Source organism: Anabas testudineus, chromosome 8, assembly GCF_900324465.2.
Source record: "Anabas testudineus chromosome 8, fAnaTes1.2, whole genome shotgun sequence".
NCBI classification, from domain to species: Eukaryota; Metazoa; Chordata; class Actinopteri; order Anabantiformes; family Anabantidae; genus Anabas; species Anabas testudineus.
In genome coordinates, this window is record NC_046617.1 from 10821810 (window position 1) to 10838361 (window position 16552).

General features: G+C 39.7%; 6 protein-coding genes across 6 annotated transcripts; 3 read left to right on the top strand and 3 right to left on the bottom strand.

The window, feature by feature from the left end:
* Positions 1-843: 843 nt before the first annotated feature.
* On the top strand, positions 844-1539 carry LOC113158605 (hemoglobin subunit beta-2-like). The gene is made up of 3 exons (XM_026354640.1): positions 844-953; positions 1079-1301; positions 1411-1539. Exons 1-3 carry the CDS (start codon positions 862-864, stop codon positions 1537-1539), a joined length of 444 nt encoding a protein of 147 aa, XP_026210425.1. The 5' UTR covers positions 844-861.
* A 1445-nt stretch (positions 1540-2984) lies between these two features.
* On the bottom strand, positions 2985-3744 carry LOC113158680 (hemoglobin embryonic subunit alpha-like). The gene is made up of 3 exons (XM_026354767.1): positions 3612-3744; positions 3315-3522; positions 2985-3113 (listed from the first exon to the last, which is right to left on the bottom strand). Exons 1-3 carry the CDS (start codon positions 3707-3709, stop codon positions 2985-2987), a joined length of 435 nt encoding a protein of 144 aa, XP_026210552.1. The 5' UTR covers positions 3710-3744.
* A 3244-nt stretch (positions 3745-6988) lies between these two features.
* On the top strand, positions 6989-7662 carry LOC113158542 (hemoglobin subunit beta-2-like). The gene is made up of 3 exons (XM_026354516.1): positions 6989-7089; positions 7201-7423; positions 7534-7662. The coding sequence occupies exons 1-3, from the start codon at positions 6998-7000 to the stop codon at positions 7660-7662; spliced, it is 444 nt and encodes a 147-aa protein (XP_026210301.1). The 5' UTR covers positions 6989-6997.
* Positions 7663-9607: 1945 nt separating this feature from the next.
* Positions 9608-10379, bottom strand: LOC113158697 (hemoglobin embryonic subunit alpha-like). The gene is made up of 3 exons (XM_026354793.1): positions 10247-10379; positions 9950-10157; positions 9608-9736 (listed from the first exon to the last, which is right to left on the bottom strand). The coding sequence occupies exons 1-3, from the start codon at positions 10342-10344 to the stop codon at positions 9608-9610; spliced, it is 435 nt and encodes a 144-aa protein (XP_026210578.1). The 5' UTR covers positions 10345-10379.
* Positions 10380-13313: 2934 nt separating this feature from the next.
* On the top strand, positions 13314-13999 carry LOC113158637 (hemoglobin subunit beta-2-like). The gene is made up of 3 exons (XM_026354689.1): positions 13314-13414; positions 13539-13761; positions 13871-13999. The coding sequence occupies exons 1-3, from the start codon at positions 13323-13325 to the stop codon at positions 13997-13999; spliced, it is 444 nt and encodes a 147-aa protein (XP_026210474.1). The 5' UTR covers positions 13314-13322.
* A 1515-nt stretch (positions 14000-15514) lies between these two features.
* Positions 15515-16289, bottom strand: LOC113158659 (hemoglobin embryonic subunit alpha-like). Its single transcript, XM_026354729.1, has 3 exons — positions 16159-16289; positions 15862-16069; positions 15515-15648 (listed from the first exon to the last, which is right to left on the bottom strand). Exons 1-3 carry the CDS (start codon positions 16254-16256, stop codon positions 15520-15522), a joined length of 435 nt encoding a protein of 144 aa, XP_026210514.1. The 5' UTR covers positions 16257-16289; the 3' UTR covers positions 15515-15519.
* Between the last annotated feature and the right edge of the window lie 263 nt (positions 16290-16552).

Below are 16552 nucleotides of genomic sequence, written 5' to 3' on the forward strand. Positions count from 1 at the left end.
ATATCAATATTAATAAAGCAGAATTATATAATGTACATTGTGGTATCGTAATAAAACAGGTATTAAAATATTTGGGGGTTTAAGAAAAGTGAATATTTGGAATATACTGAAATATGTTATTTATATCTTACACTTCATTTTTTGGTCCCAATCAGTTCTGACAAATGTTATGTTTTGTGAATTTTGAGATACTGAACTAAATTTAGGCCAAATGTTCAATAAAGATAAGGCTGCAGATTGAAACACACTCTTTGTCCATGTGTACAGTTCAAATTGAGTTTTTTCAAGTGTATGTGATCAGTTATTTATTGTAGTATCTCTATCCAAGGTGCTGCTCCTGAAACGTACAGATGTTCACAGGTTTCCGGATTTGTCACTTAGATCATTTCGTTTTGGCGAAAATATATGAGTAACAAACTTGCTTTACATTATTTAGCTGTTTAGTCTTAGATGTGTATGTAGCTGACTGTGTCTGTCAAAAACTCGTGATCAATTGAATTTGCGTCTATTCCGTAAAAAATAAAAAATAAAAATGACTTAAAGGACATTTACAGTATATTATCTGTCATCCTCTAAATATTACACGAACCATTGTTGGTCTGTGGCACATTGTATCACTCTGCTTTGTTGAATATTTTGCGGACAAACCTTAAACATTTCTTTTGTCTCAGAAACAGTCCAAGTTGTCCTGATACGCCCTTTTCGTTCTTATCTTTGCTGCTGGTCACATTTCTTGTCCGGCCCATCTCTCAGCCAATCACCAGCCTCTGAGAGGGGAGCAGGTTTGCTTTAAAAGCTGCATCTGGTGTCAGAGATGACAGGATCTTCTGCTCCACACAGAAACATCTAAAACCAGCAAAAATGGTTGAATGGACAGACTTCGAGCGCGCCACCATCCAGGACATCTTCTCCAAGATCGACGTTGATGTCGTGGGTCCTGCTGCTCTTTCCAGGTGAGAGAAAGTCTTTATTCTGGATGAGCATGATTTAATTGATGTATTGTGTTCAATAATATTTATTTTTGAAACATTTATAATCAGTTTATTGAACTATTCACCACTCTGTCGTGTTTTTCCAGGTGTCTGGTTGTCTACCCCTGGACTCAGAGGTATTTCGGTAAATTTGGAAACCTCTACAACGCCGCTGCAATCACATCAAACCCAAACGTTATTGCTCACGGAAAAGTTGTCCTGGAGGGTCTGACCCGGGCTGTGAAGAACTTGGACAACATCAAGGCCACATATGCAGAGCTGAGCGTGCTGCACTCCGAGAAACTGAACGTGGACCCAGATAATTTTAAGGTATCACCTCATTGAACTAATCCAACTGTTGCTGTCTGTGTTCAACCACTGTTTCAATAGGTTTGACTTTGCAGACTGTTGATGTTTTGTGCTGCTTGTTGTGTTCCAGCTGCTGGCAGACTGTCTTTCCATTGTGGTTGCTGCTCAGCTGGGTAAAGACTTCACTGGTGATGTCCAGGCAGCTTTCCAGAAGTTCCTGGCTGTGGTGGTGTCCGCTCTGGGAAAACAGTACCACTAGAGACCTGCAGCAGGAGAGAAGACCATCACATGCTGATTGTTTGTTGGACTCTGTTTTTACCATGTCTTCAATGCTAATAAAACATTAGAAGTTGAAAACACTTTGTCTGTGTGTGACTTTTCTCCAAATACATTCAAATTTGGTAATACTGACGTGTACAGAGAAAATCGCGCTGATTACATGTGGTATCAGTGGATGATATAGTAAATATTTTCTATATGTAAACTTCTAACCACATTTCTGAAACGCTTAGAGATGTATGATATTCCTTTAGAAGATGTTATTTGTGCGTAACTTAATCTAGGTGAACAAAGTGGATGGTTGCGCGTAAAACCACTGCTCCCTGACGGACACTGTCAATACAACCGTCCTGTTGCTTTAATACGTCTAAAGCGTGACTAGGTTTTTTTTTAATCCAAATGCAACAAAACAAAGTCTGAATCGTGGTTTGACCAAAATGAAAACACAACGCGTTAAGATAGTGAAATGTAATTTAAAGTGCCAGCGGAGTGACTGATTCTGCAGCAGTATCTCTGTGCTTAGTGCAGGAACATGCGAGCTTGGCACAAAATACACGGACAGGTAAAACGCATTTCCACGCCAGAAAATTATAGGAGCGCGGCTCTGATCGTGTCTCAGCGGAGTCTCTCTCTCTCTTTCTTCCTGTCACTCTCTCACACAGACACAATAACCTGTGTTATACTTCATTTCAAACATGATCATTTTTATAGTCGGACAGACGTCTCCAAACACTCTTTTGTCGCAAGGCCCATTTAATTTAATTTAATTTAACAGACATTAACTGTTATACTGAACTGGCTGCTGCCTAACACATAATGTAATCACCCATATGAGGATGGGTTCCCTGTTGAGTCTGGTTCCTCTCAAGGTTTCTTCCTGTTGCCTTCTCATAAAGTTTTTCTTGCCACCGTCGCCCTCGGCTTGCTCATCAGCATCAATCTGTTTATTATGATTCTTACACATTCACTGTGCATGTAAACTTCCATAGGTTCTTTGGTTGTGTAAAGCTGCTTTGTGACAATGTCAATTGTAAAAAGCGCTCTGCAAATAAAATTGAATTGAAATTGAATTAAACTTAATTTATGATAAATATCTCATAAATTGACAAAGGTAGGAAATTCTCACACACGAGAAGATTAAAAGATAAATATGCATAAAGTTTTTGATGGTTCGTTATTATAAAAATGTTCTGTTGATGGACTTATCAGTTTAGCAACTAATGTTGCAGCTTTAATGCGTATAAGGTTTTTTTTGTTTTTAGGTCAGTGATGTTCCTATAAAGACACATCTGATATGAACTCGAACATGAAAATCATCACAGAAGAACGAGAAAAAAAATTATATTGCGTTTTTACAACCATTTGTTTATTAGTCATTGTGCAGACAAAGCTCCTGCTTCAGTCTCCGTCCTCTTCTCCTGCAGTTTATCTGTATTTCTCAGACAGGGCACGAGCCACAGCAGCCAGGAACTTGTCCACAGACACATGGACCTCAGGGGTGAAGTCCACGGGGAATGTGATGGCCAAGACCACAAGAAGGTTGTGAGCCAGAATCTGTGGGGAAAAAATAACACGTTACATATACAGAATTATGAACTTTCACCTCCTGACTCTTCAATCCTCTTATGCTACAAAATCAAATGTCAGAGTTACTTGAATTGTAAACTACTGAACGGTTCAAAAAAGTGACATTTGGAATCTGAACATTTCCTCAAGGGTCACTTTAGTCACAAATGTGGGTCTTTGTCTCAGCACCTTGAAGTTAGCAGGGTCCACTCTCAGAGTGAAGGCGTGCAGCTCACTGAGGTTCAGCAGACCTGCAGTCAGGTCGTCGATTTTGGCCACAGCTTCAGCAACTCCAGCCATGATGGTCTTTCCGTGCTTCTTCACCTGGGCAGAGCCGGGGCTCAGGTCCTTCCAGTGGGAGAAATAGGTCTTGGTCTGTGGGTACACCACCAGCATCCTGTGTAAAACAAATGACACAGTGAATGGAGATCAATGAGTCATTAGAGGAGGATGTTACATCAGTAGTCAGCATGTTCTCATGTTTACCTGGCCAGAGCATCTGCGCCCATGTCGTCCGCCTTTCCGGACACTTTAGCCCAGAAGGCTCTGACGGTGTTCTTGTCCTTAGCACTGAGACTGGTCATCTTGTCTTTGTCTGACTGTTTGTCGGATGGTGTGATCAGCTCAACCCTCGGGGGTTTTATGCTGACAGAGAGCTGGGGCACACCCGGGACCACCTCCAAGATAGGCTGCATGAGGCGGTCCGAGTGATGGGTCACAGTTTGGATGAGATAAACACAAATCTTCACACAGAGGCTCTGAACCCAAACATCAAATTAACACTGTCAGTAACAATAATAGTAAAATGTTTAATTGGTGGCGATTTTAAAACCAAATATGACAACATGTTCAGAACGTGTTTACTAAATGAAAGAAATAATGGTTCATTTTAATGTGACTGCAGTTATCATAAACATGTATAACAGACTGCAGTCTTTACTCTGTGAAAATGTGAAACTTGAAGGAACCAAGCAGACTCATTACAAACAGATTGAAAATCTAGTCTCTGCAACCAAGTAATGGATTTATCAGTTGGAAACCTTCCAATATGATGTGTGAAGTTTCCTGCTAATGTTACAAACGCTTATCTTGGTCACTAAAGCTGTTAGGGTGGATCCACCCACAAGAAGAGGGTATCCACAGAGATAAGCTTTGTACAGCTATGTGTTGTTCAGCTGATATCTAGCGTGAAGTTTAAAAAGTAAGTCAAGCACTTGCTATAGCTGCAAAATAGAATTACATAATCTCAGGGGGAATTTTGTACTATTCCTCATTACAAATTACCTCAGCTGAGCCAAATTGTTTTGGCTCAGCTCAAATGTCTGGTTTCAATGCTTCTCTTGAGGTCTGTGCTCTGACTGGGCCATGCCAAAAGGCAGGTTTTGTGTCTCTGAAGTCATCAAGTAGTAGATTTTTCTGCTTCTTTTCGGTTTAAGCTTGCACAGAGGAACCCCGACATTATCCTGGCGAAACCTCAATAACCTTGGGGATTCACTTTCCACTCCACGGTGGCAACCTGTTCAAGTCCAGAGGCAGCAAAGCACCCCCAAATGTTGATGATCCCCCTAACACACTTCATTTTCACAGCTTCTTTCTTAAGAAGAGAATAAGACTATTGTAAAATAAATCAACATGATCATCTAACATTTGGAGACACACTGTAGCCCAGTCAGAAAACACAGCTTAATGTAGAATAAAAGTCTAAGTCAATGCAGTGAGTGAACATTTTGAATTAAAAGAATTACAATTAGTCATGTGATATTGTGGGAGGTGTAACACAGCACATTACATTACTGTTATCGTTAAAATATCTTTCTTAGAGATTGCCACCAATTCAGACTTTTAAACTTCACGTGAGAGTGTTTCTTTTTGTTAAGTCATGGATATTGCTGTTTTACTCCACACTAAGACAGATGTAGTGTCAAGTGAAAACCTAACCTCATCATGACAATAATCCTTGAGCAGCACGTCTTAATTAATAGTTGAAATGGAGAACTAGAGTATGTCAGCCACAACCGGTATTGATATTTGTTTTGTTGTTGTCTGACTAAACTTTCAGTCATGAGTGAACTCTGGAAGATTAATCTCAATGACACTAAGTTAAAAAATTCATATAGATTACAAGAGGTTTCTTTAGCTATGTACTCTTGAGATGAAAATTAGAAAACAACCTACAATTTCCAACAGTATTTTAAGCATATTTCAGTAGCATTTCATTACATATATTCTGAAGCATAGAATTGGTCCAAAGTTCACTTTAGTGATCAAAGCAAGTTTAATTTATTTGGGTCGGATGGGAAACATGTTTGTCGTCAAACCGGGCAAAGACTGAACCCAATGTGTAAAGAAGTCAGTGAAAGGTGGAGGAGGAGGAAGTGTCATGGTTTTCTGCAGCAGGAGTTGGGGCTCTTCTACAGCTACAGAGTAAATGCAAATGTTTATCAGAACCATCTTTAACAACATGCAGTTCCTTCACTGCATTCATCAGTCAACAATTGTCAGGCAGGACACTGCTCCCTGTCACAAGGCCAAACAGGTAATGCAGTTATTTGAAACTTAAATAATAAAATAGCCAGCCCAGAGTCCTGATCCAAAGCCAGTAGAAAACCTCTAGGAAAAAACCTTTGGTGACAAAGTCATGGCCAAGAAACCCACTACAGTCCCAGAACTGTGGAAGAGACTGAAAGAAGAGTGGACCAAATCACTCCAGAGTGTGAGAGACGAGTGATGTCCTGTTGCCGCAGGTGTGCTGAAGTCATTCAAAGCAAGGGCCTGTACACCTCCGACTAATTGTTGACTGTTGTAACCTTCAGAAAATGTAGGTGTTGTCTTTCTCCGTGCTGCAGTCACTGCTGTTCTCTAATTGTGATCACTGTGTTTTTTGCTAAATAAAATGCTTTGGTTATTTTGTGAAACACTGTTCTTTAGCATGGTGTAACCAAAACAAAAATTCCTTCAAATGTTGAGCAATGAAGATGAAGTTATTTATGAAAAATCAGGTGGTCATTAATTGTAAGTTGTGTAAGTTCTGAGGGTCTGAGTTGTGGTCATAGATAGTAAAAGCTGTAAACAGGGCTCAGTGCTGGAGCTCAGGGTAAAACCTACTCAGCTGTCTGTGTTGGATCTTTTCTTAATAAATTACTGATATAGTCCAATTTTTTTTTTAAATTATGAGTATTTCAAAAGCACGACGTAATGTTTTAGGAAACAGTGGTAATTGTGTTCTTTTTGTGATCTGTACACATTTAGTTTTTTCAAATCATCAATCAACACTATGATCATATAAATCGCTGTCCAAGGTGCTGATCCTACAGGATGTGTGAGCACATGATGATTTTAACTTTGATTCGGTAATTCATTTATAACTGCGGTGTATGTCTAGATAACAAACGAGCATTAGTTAGTGTGGTCATGCAGTATTGTGAACCCTAATAATAAGTAATACATTACAGCTAAAAGCCCAAAATAAAAACTTTTTCAAACAGTTTTCATATTGAAACTAAATTTTAAAAAAAAAAAGCTTCAGAAAAATATGTTTTTTCATTTCACATTTTGACCATTAATGTGTCTAAATACATTGATTTTTATGAGTTACTGCCTCGTTGTAAATTATAATTTTGCATTGAAAAAAATGTGGGGTCTTACTAAAAATACACGCCAGACTTTTTCTTTTTTGTCTCAGAAACAGTCCAAGTTGTCCTGATACGCCCTTCTCGTTCTTATCTTTGCTGCAGGTCACATTTCTTGTCCGGCCCATCTCTCGGCCAATCACCAGCCTCTGAGAGGGGAGCAGGTTTGCTTTAAAAGCTGCATCTGGTGTCAGAGATGACAGGATCTTCTGCTCCGCACAGAAACATCTAAAACCAGCAAAAATGGTTGAATGGACAGACTTCGAGCGCGCCACCATCCAGGACATCTTCTCCAAGATCGACGTTGATGTCGTGGGTCCTGCTGCTCTTTCCAGGTGAGACATTAAAAATGATTATTAATACAATGCGTGTGAAATGTAACATATTCGTGACATATTTAAATGTCTTAATTAAACTCTTTGAAACCTTTTTATCTGTTTTTCCAGGTGTCTGGTTGTCTACCCCTGGACTCAGAGGTACTTCGGTAAATTTGGAAACCTCTACAACGCCGCTGCAATCACATCAAACCCAAACGTTATTGCTCACGGAAAAGTTGTCCTGGAGGGTCTGACCCGGGCTGTGAAGAACTTGGACAACATCAAGGCCACATATGCAGAGCTGAGCGTGCTGCACTCCGAGAAACTGAACGTGGACCCAGATAATTTTAAGGTATCACCTCATTGAACTAATCCAACTGTTGCTGTCTGTGTTCAACCACTGTTTCAATAGGTTTGACTTTGCAGACTGTTGATGTTTTGTGCTTCTTGTTTGTGTTCCAGCTGCTGGCAGACTGTCTTTCCATTGTGGTTGCTGCTCAGCTGGGTAAAGACTTCACTGGTGATGTCCAGGCAGCTTTTCAGAAGTTCCTGGCTGTGGTGGTGTCCGCTCTGGGAAAACAGTACCACTAGAGACCTGCAGCAGGAGAGAAGACCATCACATGCTGATTGTTTGTTGAGCGTCTAAAAACAAATAAAAGATTAAAAATATTTACCACTTGATTGTTGTATAATTTTACCCCAAATATTTGCAAACACAAAAATCTATTGACAAATAAATAAAAACAACCTTCAGACATGTAGAGATAACAGTGCAAATGGAGCAAAAATGCAAAGTGTCATAAATAAAGATGATCCATATACAGTGGCAAGAAAAACTTTGTGAACCTTTTGGAATTTCATGGTTTTCTGCATTAATTGGTCATAAAATGTGCTCGGATCTTCATCAAACTCACAACAATACAAAAACACAGTCTGCTGAAAATAATAGTACACAAACATTATATGATTTCATGTTTTTATTGACATAACATGTAAACATTCACAGTGCAGGGTGGAAAAAGTATGTGAACCTTTGGACTTAATAACTGGTTGACCCTTCTTTGGCAGCAATAACCTCAACCAAACGTTTCCTGTAGTTGCAGATCAGACCTGCACAATGATCTGGAGTAATTTTGTACCACTCCTCTTCACAAAACTGTTTCAGTGTAGAAATATTCTTGGGATGTCTGGTGTGAATTGCTCTCTTAAGGTCATGTCACAGCATTTCAATCGGGTTGAGGTCAGGACTCTGACTGGGCCACTCCAGAAGGCGTATTTGTTTTTCTTTCTTTTTTTGTTGAATTACTTGTATGCTTTGGGTCATTGTCCTGTTTCATCACCCATCCTCTGTGGAGCTTCAGTTGACAGATGGTCTTACGTTTTCCTGCAAAATGTCTTGATAAATGGAATTCATTTTTCCATCAATGACAACAATCCGTCCAGGCCCTGAGGCAGCAAAGCAGCCCCAAACCATGATGCTCCCTCCACCACGTTTTACAGTGGGGATCAGGTTTTGATGTTGGTGTGCTGTGCTTTTTTTTTCTCCACACATAGTGTTGTGTGATTCCTGTAAGTCTTTAGCTGACACTCTAGGATGCTTCTTTACCTCATTCAACATTCTGCGCTGTGCTCTTGCAGTCATCTTTCATTAGGCTAGGGGTTCACATACTTTTTCCACCCTGCACTGTGATTGTTTACATGTTATGTTCAATAAAACATGAATAAATATAATGTTTGTGCACTATTATTTTCAGCAGACTGTGTTTTCGTATTGTTGTGAGTTTGATGAAGATCGGAGCACATTTTATGACCAATTAAACCAGAAAACCATGAAATTCTAAAAGGTTCACAAACTTTTTCTTGCCACCGTAACAGCGTTAATAGTGAACGGAAAGGTGGAATGTTTGGCTTAAAATGTTGTTTGTTACATATTTTTGATGTTTTAATGTGATTTTATTGGCAGAGAAGAGAATATACAGCTTGATTGAACTTTATGGCTTTAACTATCTGCTTTTAAAATGATGGTTAAACAGTGGACTGTGTGCACTGAACATGTTCCACTGTTTAACACCTTTTTATGCGAACATGTAGTAGACAGGGCTGCTGATAATCAGTTTTACCTTGTTATTTGGTTAATCAAGGAAAGACCATTGTCTGCTTATTTCCTATTTTTCACCAATACGTATTCATTTATAGTGTCTGCAAGTTTGTGAACGATCAATTCTAATACATTACCATAAAAGTTCCCCAGTCTGCAAAGACTCAAATCATATTTCTCTGATCATCAGATCAAAGATGTTGAATTTATCATAAAAATTAAAGAAAGGTTAAAATATTCATACATCAGAGAAGATGAAACTAAAATCTGTGAGTTTTAAAACTATTAAAATGGTCTGAAATCACTCGAACACTGTACAGCACAATCAACTCCAGAAGAAACACAAAACAAACATTGCATTGCGTTTTATATTCATGTATTTATTAGTTATTCTGCAGAGAAAGCTCCTGTTTGAGTCTCTGTTGAGTCTCCTGCAGTTTATCTGTATTTCTCAGACAGGGCCCGAGCCACAGCAGCCAGGAACTTGTCTATCGCCACATGGACCTCGGGGGTGAAGTCCTCGGGGAATGTGATGGCCAAGACCAGAAGAAGGTTGTGAGCGAGGATCTGTGGGGAAAGAATCACATGTTACAGTTTTAACTCCCCACACACAACTTGACTCTTCAATCCATGTATGCTACATGTCAGACCAGTACAAATGTCCGGACTATTTGAATTGTAGGCAACTAAACAAATCAGGAAAATGACAAACAACAAAGTTCCTCAAATACAAGTTTCACATGAAACAGTTCTCATGAATGTGGGTCTTTGTCTCAGCACCTTGAAGTTAGCAGGGTCCACTCTCAGAGTGAAGGCGTGCAGCTCACTGAGGTTCAGCAGACCTCCAGTCAGGTCGTCGATTTTGGCCACAGCTTCAGCAACTCCAGCAAGGATGGTCTTTCCGTGCTTTTTCACCTGGGCAGAGCCGGGGCTCAGGTCCTTCCAGTGGGAGAAATAGGTCTTGGTCTGTGGGTACACCACCAGCATCCTGTGTAAAACAAATGACACAGTGAATGGAGATCAATGAGTCATTAGAGGAGGATGTTACATCCGTAGTCAGCATGTTCTCATGTTTACCTGGCCAGAGCATCTGCGCCGATCTGCTCCTCCTTTCCGGACACTTTAGCCCAGAAGGCTTTGACGGTGTTCTTGTCCTTAGCACTGAGACTGGTCATCTTGTCTTTGTCTGACTGTTTGTCGGATGGTGTGATCAGCTCAACCCTCGGGGGTTTTATGCTGACAGAGAGCTGGGGCACACCCGGGACCACCTCCAAGATAGGCTGCATGAGGCGGTCCAATGATGGGTCACAGGTTGCATGAGATAAACACAAATCTTCACACAGAGGCTCTGAACCCAAACATCAAATTACAATTGTCCTAGAGGCAAAATGTGCAATTATTAGTATAATGAAGTTGGGTATGTTAGCCTACATGTTAACCTGACATCAATATGGATCATTCAGCTGTAAGCTCAGAAATAAGGTGTTTATCACGACCCCAAAAATGAAAGAAATCAGAGAGTTCATTTTAGTGTGTGATTGCAGTCTCTACTCTGTGAGATACTGAAACATGCAGAGAGCAAGAAGACTAATTTCAAACAGACTGAAAATCCAGTCTCTGCAACAAGTAACATTAATGGATTTGTTTATCATTTGGAAAACTTCCAACATGAAGAGTTTAGTCATTTTCTATTTCCTGCCAGTACTTGGAGTGTTTGAAAGGTTTATCTGCTCCACGACACTATAGCTGTTAGGGTGGATCCCCTTAAAATGAGGTAGAGATAAGCTTTGTTCCCAAGAGTGTTGTTCAGCTGATACCTAGTGTGCTAAGATATAAGCTGCTGTTTTACATAACCTGAAACACTTATGGAACATATTCACATTCACACAGAATCTACTATATGTGAATCCAGATCTAACTAAAAAAACATAAAGTGGTTTTCAGTTAGAACTGAGAGAACTGTTTACTGTTGTAAATGCTCACAGTGGTCATCACCATAATGACTACTTCCCTAGAGAATAAAACATTTTAAATTAAAGTGACGGAAATCAACATAACACTCTGGGAAACTCAAATATTGAATCAACAGATCTTGGAGCAGGTTTGTCTGGGTGAAAGTCAAACCCGCAGTGAGTGGATCATGACAACAATGCATGTAACACAGTTCATAATAGAACTGTTATTTTGTAGCTCGAGTGTTCTGCCGGCGTTGTCATACTTTCTTGCTGAGCCCTACTTTCTGGAGAAACAGCTGAACTGCTTTTGAGATTGGGACCAGTGCACAATCTCAAATATACACGATGTCACAAAGTTCCCAGCATTGAACCAAAAGAGACACTGCAAGTTGTGGAAACAACACTGCACAAAAAAAATCAACCTGCACATCTTTCCATTTTAAAACTAGAGCTATCTCTGCCCAGTTAAGCCTGAAAACATCTCAACCCCACTTTGATCAATAAGAACAATACTGCAACACCTTAGGGTAAACAGTGACCACTTGGTATGATATCATAAAAAAATATATTAATATTATTGGCCACAATATCAACCTTGGTTATTTTGTGCTGCCAGCATCATGAGAAGATCCAGCTGAGCTCAGCGTTGCTACACAGCAGGTATGTGCTGCTCACACACAGTATTTACTGAGCTGTCTGTGTTGGAGCGTCCTCTAGTGCACCTTCTTCACCATGCTCTCTGCAAACAACACAACACAACATACAAAACTAAACTAATGTTAAACATTTACAGGTTTTTTGCAAGTCATCTTTTATTTATCATAAGCTAAACACGGTTAAAGATGGTGTGATACATTGGGTGGTGCAAAACGTTTTTATCTTGATGCAGCGCGTTCAGGCATCAGTGGTCTTCAGCAAACACAGTGTTCAATGCACAAATGAGCGGAGAAGATACATGATGCAGATTTGACATGAACCTTAACTGAATATGAACATAATCACAGTGAAAATGTGGTTTCTAGGACCAAGGTGCTGCATTCAACAACACAGAGCTGACTTTATTGAACGTTACTTATTAAGTTCCTGGTATGATGCAAAACGACTGTCGTGAATGAATGTGGGACAAATTACAATAAAGAACAAATACATTTTAAAAGTACCATTGTACCATTATTTTAACCTCCTTACACTGAATCTCACAGCCTTTACATAAGTCACATAAGTTAATATGCAGTCCTCCACTGAAACCTGATATTTAAGTCCACAGTGAAAACTAATGCTTGTAGCTTGATCATCATTTCATATCAGTGAACACGTATTAATATAATGTGCAGTGCTCTTTGCAGACGCCTCCACTGTTCTCATTCTGATTTTATTTAGAAGTAGAATCGAGTGAAAGCTAAAAATGTGGAATAATATCTGAATACATGTATAAAATACAGAATAGAAAGACGTGGAGAATCTATTTTAACACTTCCACGCCACGACGAGGCTTTGGTGCAGTGATAAGCTGAGCTAAATTTAGGCTGCATGTCCAGCTGAGATAAAATATTAGGACTATGAATAGATCCTCCGTCCTGTGCCCACAGAACAACCGGAGTGCTGGTTTATATGAACTTTAACATGTGACCATTAAACAGTGCGCGCTGTCATTGAACATCTCTGTCCAAGGTGCTGATCCTGGGGTGGAGGAAGTGTCCGAGGAACGTGATGATGTTCACTTGATTTTTATTCTGTGATATTTTTGTATTTGTGGCCTTTATCAAGGCAACTAATCTTAGTCAAGGATGTGATTGTGGTCTTTCAACTATTTATTTTTATTTAGGTTTGCGCCTATTTCAAATAAATGGGGAATAAGTCTCATTGTGAACAGTTTGACACCGTTATTGTCTCTTAAACACTTGATATATGTTAACATTCAATTCCTATAAATTACTGTAACAGTGCACTGTAGAGTGGCGGGTCTTATTGAGACTTCTGGAAAACTCTCTCATTTTCTTTTGTCTCCGAAACAGTCTAAGTTGTCCTGATACGCCCTTCTCTGTCTAATCTTTGCTGCAAGTCACATTTCTTGTCCGGCCCATCTCTCGGCCAATCACCAGCCTCTGAGAGGGGAGCAGGTTTGCTTTAAAAGCTGCATCTGGTGTCAGAGATGACAGGATCTTCTGCTCCACACAGAAACATCTAAAACAAGCAAAATGGTTGAATGGACAGACTTCGAGCGCGCCACCATCCAGGACATCTTCTCCAAGATCGACGTTGATGTCGTGGGTCCTGCTGCTCTTTCTAGGTGAGAGAAAGTCTTTAATCTGCATGAGCATGATTTAATTGATGTATTGTGTTCACTAATATTGATTTTTGAAACATTTATAATCATTTTATTTAACTATTCACCACTCTGTCGTGTTTTCCAGGTGTCTGGTTGTCTACCCCTGGACTCAGAGGTACTTCGGTAAATTTGGAAACCTCTACAACGCCGCTGCAATCACATCAAACCCAAACGTTATTGCTCACGGAAAAGTTGTCCTGGAGGGTCTGACCCGGGCTGTGAAGAACTTGGACAACATCAAGGCCACATATGCAGAGCTGAGCGTGCTGCACTCCGAGAAACTGAACGTGGACCCAGATAATTTTAAGGTATCACCTCATTGAACTAATACAACTGTTGCTGTCTGTGTTCAACCACTGTTTCCATAGGTTTGACTTTGCAGACTGTTGATGTTTTGTGCTGCTTGTTGTGTTCCAGCTGCTGGCAGACTGTCTTTCCATTGTGGTTGCTGGTCAGCTGGGTAAAGACTTCACTGGTGATGTCCAGGCAGCTTTCCAGAAGTTCCTGGCTGTGGTGGTGTCCGCTCTGGGAAAACAGTACCACTAGAGACCTGCAGCAGGAGAGAAGACCATCACATGCTGATTGTTGAGACCATCAAAAACAAATAAAATTTAAAGAATGTCAACTTGTTGTTCTTGTTTAATTTTGACAAAGAGCATCATGTGTAACAGACACTGATTATCTAGAATAGAGGAGAACAGAAAAACAAGCTTGTTAAAATGAAAAAGTTAATTGAAGATGTGGATCTTGTGGATTTCTCCTTCATGACCAACATAGCCTACTTCATTTAAAGTGTCTAAAGTGTAACATAATTCATGTTAAACTAGGCTATAACAACGAGTTGATACCCTGGTAATTTACATAATAATTATACAGAAATTATTCCACAATTCAAATCAAATTAAAACGAGTTAGTGTGAAAGTTTGAAATATTATAATTTATTAGGTAATCTATGCACTATTATGACAATATTCCACACAATTACTGAGAAAATAAATCAGAAACTTTATTATATCTTGATAGTAGTAACTTTATGAAATGATTTTTTCAATGAAACAGTATTGGATTACATTTTGGGTAATTAGTAGTAAATAACTAGGAAACGTATTTCACAGAAATTGTAATAAGCCAGCTAATTAGTCTATATTATCATATCCAACTTATTACTAAGTAATGACTGGTTGCCAGTTTTGATAAGCGGCCTGTAATTTATGTTACTGTGTAGTTTTTATGTAATAAGTAACTAGCATGGAGTCGTATAACATACGGCGGCCATGTGAAACTTTGAATGTGGAACATTTCAAATGTTACTTCTTATCTGATACTTTATGTAAAACAGATCTGTTACTTACTGTTAATTAAAGATTGTACAAAATATAAATCTTATCACAGTTCCTACAGAGCAGCATGTTTTGTTAGTTCAACAGTCCAGATAATTCATTCATGATCATAAAACTGAATTTCACACTGGAGATAATGACAACAAAGACATTTTGGAGTATTAACCTAAACGAGTATTGAGCTATCAAATCAGCTGCCGATTCGTTTTCTGTAGATTAAATTATCAAATTGTTGCAGTGCTAAGGGTTAAGCTGTGTGAAGCTGCATTGGAGATACTGTTCTGAAGAAAACATACAGCTCATTGTACAAAAGCTCTGCCTGTTGTGGGGGAAGATTATCAACATGCCTCTAACAGGAAAAACAAAAAAGGCCTATCTTCAATTAGTCTTATAACTCATTTGTCAATAAATGGAAAATGGTTGATAATAATATGAAAGAGGAGCAGGAAATAAAAATCTAGCCCACTTTATAGCTGTGTGCTGTCGTTTTTCTTTTTAAACATGAATGTTGAAATAGTGAAAATTTTACATTGCAGTGTTTAAAGTACCATTTTTTGCCTCATTGGTGGGTTATAAATAATTTGACACTTGATCTGTCCTCAAATATGACACAAAGCATCACAAAAAACAACAAACAAGTTGTGTTACATTTTTATATTCATTTATTTATTAGTTATTCTGCAGAGAAAGCTCCTGTTTGAGTCTCTGTTCTCTCCTCCTGCAGTTTATCTGTATTTCTCAGACAGGGCACGAGCCACAGCAGCCAGGAACTTGTCTATCGCCACATGGACCTCGGGGGTGAAGTCCTCGGGGAAAATGATGGCCAAGACCAGAAGAAGGTTGTGAGCGAGGATCTGTGGGGAAAGAATCACATGTTACAGTTTTAACTCCCCACACACAACTTGACTCTTCAATCCATGTATGCTACATGTCAGACCAGTACAAATGTCCGGACTATTTGAATTGTAGGCAACCAAACAAATCAGGAAAATGACAAACAACAAAGTTCCTCAAATACAAGTTTCACATGAAACAGTTCTCATGAATGTGGGTCTTTGTCTCAGCACCTTGAAGTTAGCAGGGTCCACTCTCAGAGTGAAGGCGTGCAGCTCACTGAGGTTCAGCAGACCTGCAGTCAGGTCGTCGATTTTGGCCACAGCTTCAGCAACTCCAGCAAGGATGGTCTTTCCGTGCTTCTTCACCTGGGCAGAGCCGGGGCTCAGGTCCTTCCAGTGGGAGAAATAGGTCTTGGTCTGTGGGTACACCACCAGCATCCTGTGTAAAACAAATGACACAGTGAATGGAGATCAATGAGTCATTAGAGGAGGATGTTACATCAGTAGTCAGCATGTTCTCATGTTTACCTGGCCAGAGCATCTGCGCCGATCTGCTCCTCCTTTCCGGACACTTTAGCCCAGAAGGCTTTGACGGTGTTCTTGTCCTTAGCACTGAGACTGGTCATCTTGTCTTTGTCTGACTGTTTGTCGGATGGTGTGATCAGCTCAACCCTCGGGGGTTTTATGCTGACAGAGAGCTGGGGCACACCCGGGACCACCTCCAAGATAGGCTGCATGAGGCGGTCCGAGTGATGGGTCACAGTTTGGATGAGATAAACACAAATCTTCACACAGAGGCTCTGAACCCAAACCTCAAATTACAATTGTCCTAAGAGATTAGAGGCAAAATGTGCAATTATTAGTATAATGAAGTTGGGTATGTTAGCCTACATGTTAACCTGACATCAATATGGATCATTCA